Source organism: Microtus ochrogaster, chromosome 2, assembly GCF_000317375.1.
Source record: "Microtus ochrogaster isolate Prairie Vole_2 chromosome 2, MicOch1.0, whole genome shotgun sequence".
Classification (NCBI taxonomy): Eukaryota; Metazoa; Chordata; class Mammalia; order Rodentia; family Cricetidae; genus Microtus; species Microtus ochrogaster.
In genome coordinates, this window is record NC_022010.1 from 15,405,075 (window position 1) to 15,408,065 (window position 2,991).

The window sequence follows — 2,991 nt, forward strand, 5'->3', positions numbered from 1 at the left end:
CTGGTCTACAGAGCGAGTTCCAGGACAGACTCCAAAGATAGACAAAGAAATCCTGTCTGGAATAACAAACAAAATTTTTTTTAAATCATTGAAAACTGAAAACAAACCAAATCTACTACCCAATAAATGGATGAGCAACTGCAACACATCCAGTTTTGGAATACTTGTTGTTAATAACAATGTTGGATGGGAAGAAACTCCAGCATAGGTGGATTTACTGGCTATTTTTATTTAGGTAGTTTTTATTTTATTTATTTTTTATTTATTATGTATACAACGTTCTGTCTGCCTGTATGCCTGCACACCAGAAGAGGGCGCCAGACCTCATTATAGATGGTTGTGAGCCACCATGTGGTTGCTGGGAATTGAACTCAGGACCTCTGGAAGAGCAGGCAATGTTCTTAACCACTGAGCCATCTCTCCAGCCCCCTACTTAGTTTTTAATAATCAAAATGTCACATTTAGATTTGCTCTCTTATTTGTGGGTGCACACATGCATGCAGGTGCCCACGGGGCCAGAAGAGGTTTTGCATCCTTTAGAGCTGGAGCTGCAGAAGTTGTGAGGTGTAGGTGAACTTTCCTTTCCTGCCTACCAGTTCCCAAATAACCAATGCAGATACTTAATATTTATAAATGCTCAGCTGATAGCTCAGGCTTATTACTAACTAGCTCTTACAACTTAAATTAATCCATTTCTATTAATTTATGTGCTGCCAGGTAGCTCATGGCTTTACCTGTTCTTCAGCATGTCTTGCTCCTTCTGCTTCTCGTGGCTACTCTCCTGACTCTGTCCTCTTCTTCCCAGAATTCTCCTAGTCGGCTCTCCCACCCAATCTCTCCTGCCCAGCAATAGGCCAGTCAGCTATTTATTACCAATGACAGTAATATATATTTACAGTGTACAAAGATTGTTCCACAGCAGTGAGACACCGTGCAGGTGCTGGGAACTGAACCCTGGTCCTCTGCAAGAGCAAGTGCTCCTAGCTGCTGAGTCATCTCTCTAGCTCCTAGGTGGACAGTTTAGGTAACTCACATACCAGCGTTTTGGGCAAAATATGGAACTGTGATTTTTTTTTAAAAAATAGTCTAACAGAAACGGTCACCATTGTCCCTAAGGCTTGCAAAATGTAGGAGCAGATGCAATCTATATTTTGACTTGTAAAGAAGTCAAATGTCTGGCTGGAGAGATGGCTCAGAGGTTAAGAGCATTGCCTGCTCTTTCAAAGGTCCTGAGTTCAATTCCCAGCAACCACATGGTGGCTCACAACCATCTGTAATGGGGTCTGGTGCCCTCTTCTGGCCTGCAGGCATACACACAGACAGAATATTGTATACATAATAAATAAATAAAAAAGAAGTCAAATGTCAAAAAATTACATCGAGTTTATCAGGGATTGCAATTGGACAAGAGGACTTTGAGGACTTTTCACAAAATGTTTGAAAGCATGAGGCTTTAAGACTTGAGAAGTCAGGCAGTGGTGGCGCACGACTTTAATCCCAGCACTCGGGAAGCAGAAGCAGGCAAATCTGTGTGAGTTCAAAGCCAGCCTGGTCTACAGAGAAAGTTCCAGGACAGGCTCCAAAGCTCCAGAGAAACCCTGTCTCAACCCCCCCCCCCACAAAAAAGGACTTGAGGAGAGCTGGATAGTGGTGGTGCACACCTTTAATCCCAGCATTTGGGAAGCAGAGGCAGGTGGATCTCTGTGAGTTTGTTCAAGACCAGCCTGGTCTACAAAGCAAATTCCAGGACAGTAAGGACTGTTTCACAGAGGAACCTTGTCTCAAAACTAATAAATAAATAAATAAATAAATAAATAAATAAATAAATAAATGACTTAAGGAGGGGCTGGAGAGATGACTCAGCCATTTAGAGCATTGGCTGCTCTTCCAGAGGTCCTGAGTTCAATTCCCAGCATCTACATGGCGGATCACAACTGTCTATGACTCTAGTTTCACGAGTTCTGCTGCCCTCTTCTGGTGTGCATGCATATGAACAAAACACTCATATACATAAAATCTATAAATAAATTAACTTTTTGAAAAAAGAACGACTTGAAGAGAACCTCCCAATTCATATAATCAATCATAAAGGCAGAAATGGAGGTTGGTGTGGTGGCACATGCCTGTCATTGGAGACTGAGGCAGGATTGTCATGAGTTCGAGGTCAGTCCGGGCTACACAGTGAGATCCTGTCTAAAACAAAAAAAATTAAAGGTTCTTTTGTTCCTTCATCATAATACGTGGCTAGAGTAGTCTGGTGACCTTCTGCGGTGTATCGATAGGCAAAGAAGGCAATGCCTGGGGTAGGGAATTCAAGAACGGTGGAGAAAACTGAACTCCATATTCCTTCAAAGGTCCCAAGTCGCTTCTAAAGTTCCCTCCACCCATCAGCAGCGGATTTTTTATTAGAAATACTCACTTCTAGGTTTTGTTTAGAGTTGACTGACTCTAAATACCATGAGGCTGTAGCTGGGATTCTACATTTTTAATGAAACCCGTCATGAGACCCGCAGGGTCTTACAACAAAGTTCCTTAGAAATAGCAGCCTCAGGCTCCGCCCCGGCGGGTTCTGGCCCCGCCCCTGCAACGCCCACCCAGCCCCGTCCTTCCCGGCGCGGCCTAGTCTCCGACCCTAGCCCCGCCTCCTTGCGGAATCCTCGGGTTTTAAGCCTATCCCCACTGGCCTGGCCCCAGGCCCCACCTCCTCCTTCAGACTTTCCCGGCCTCGGGAGCCCTTTCCCGTGATACCTTGCGCTCGGCTGTGGCCGTTGCCTGGCAACTCACAGGCCTGGATGCTGTGCTCGGCCATGGGGCCGCGGGGCTTCCCGCCGCTTCTGTTGGTGCTCCTGAGCTGCTGCGCTTCAGCGAGCACCCAGGCCGTGGCCACCCCGGCTGTGGCCACCCCAGCCATGACGCAGGAGGACCTCAACTCCACCGAGGCCACTCCAGTCATGACGCAGGAGGACCTCAACTCCACCGAGGCCACCCCAG

The 2,991-nt window shown here is 46.4% G+C and overlaps 1 protein-coding gene across 4 annotated transcripts in view; it reads left to right on the plus strand.

The window, feature by feature from the left end:
- The first annotated feature begins 2,780 nt into the window (after positions 1–2,780).
- Positions 2,781–2,991, plus strand: part of Tctn1 (tectonic family member 1) — a 32,464-nt gene continuing 32,253 nt past the window's right edge. The window contains exon 1 of one of the 4 annotated variants that reach the window (XM_026785098.1): positions 2,781–2,991. In XM_026785098.1, coding sequence (XP_026640899.1) covers positions 2,793–2,991 — 199 coding nt within the window. In that variant the 5' untranslated portion in view covers positions 2,781–2,792. The other 3 variants (XM_026785089.1, XM_026785093.1, XM_026785094.1) reach the window with 3 other exon arrangements.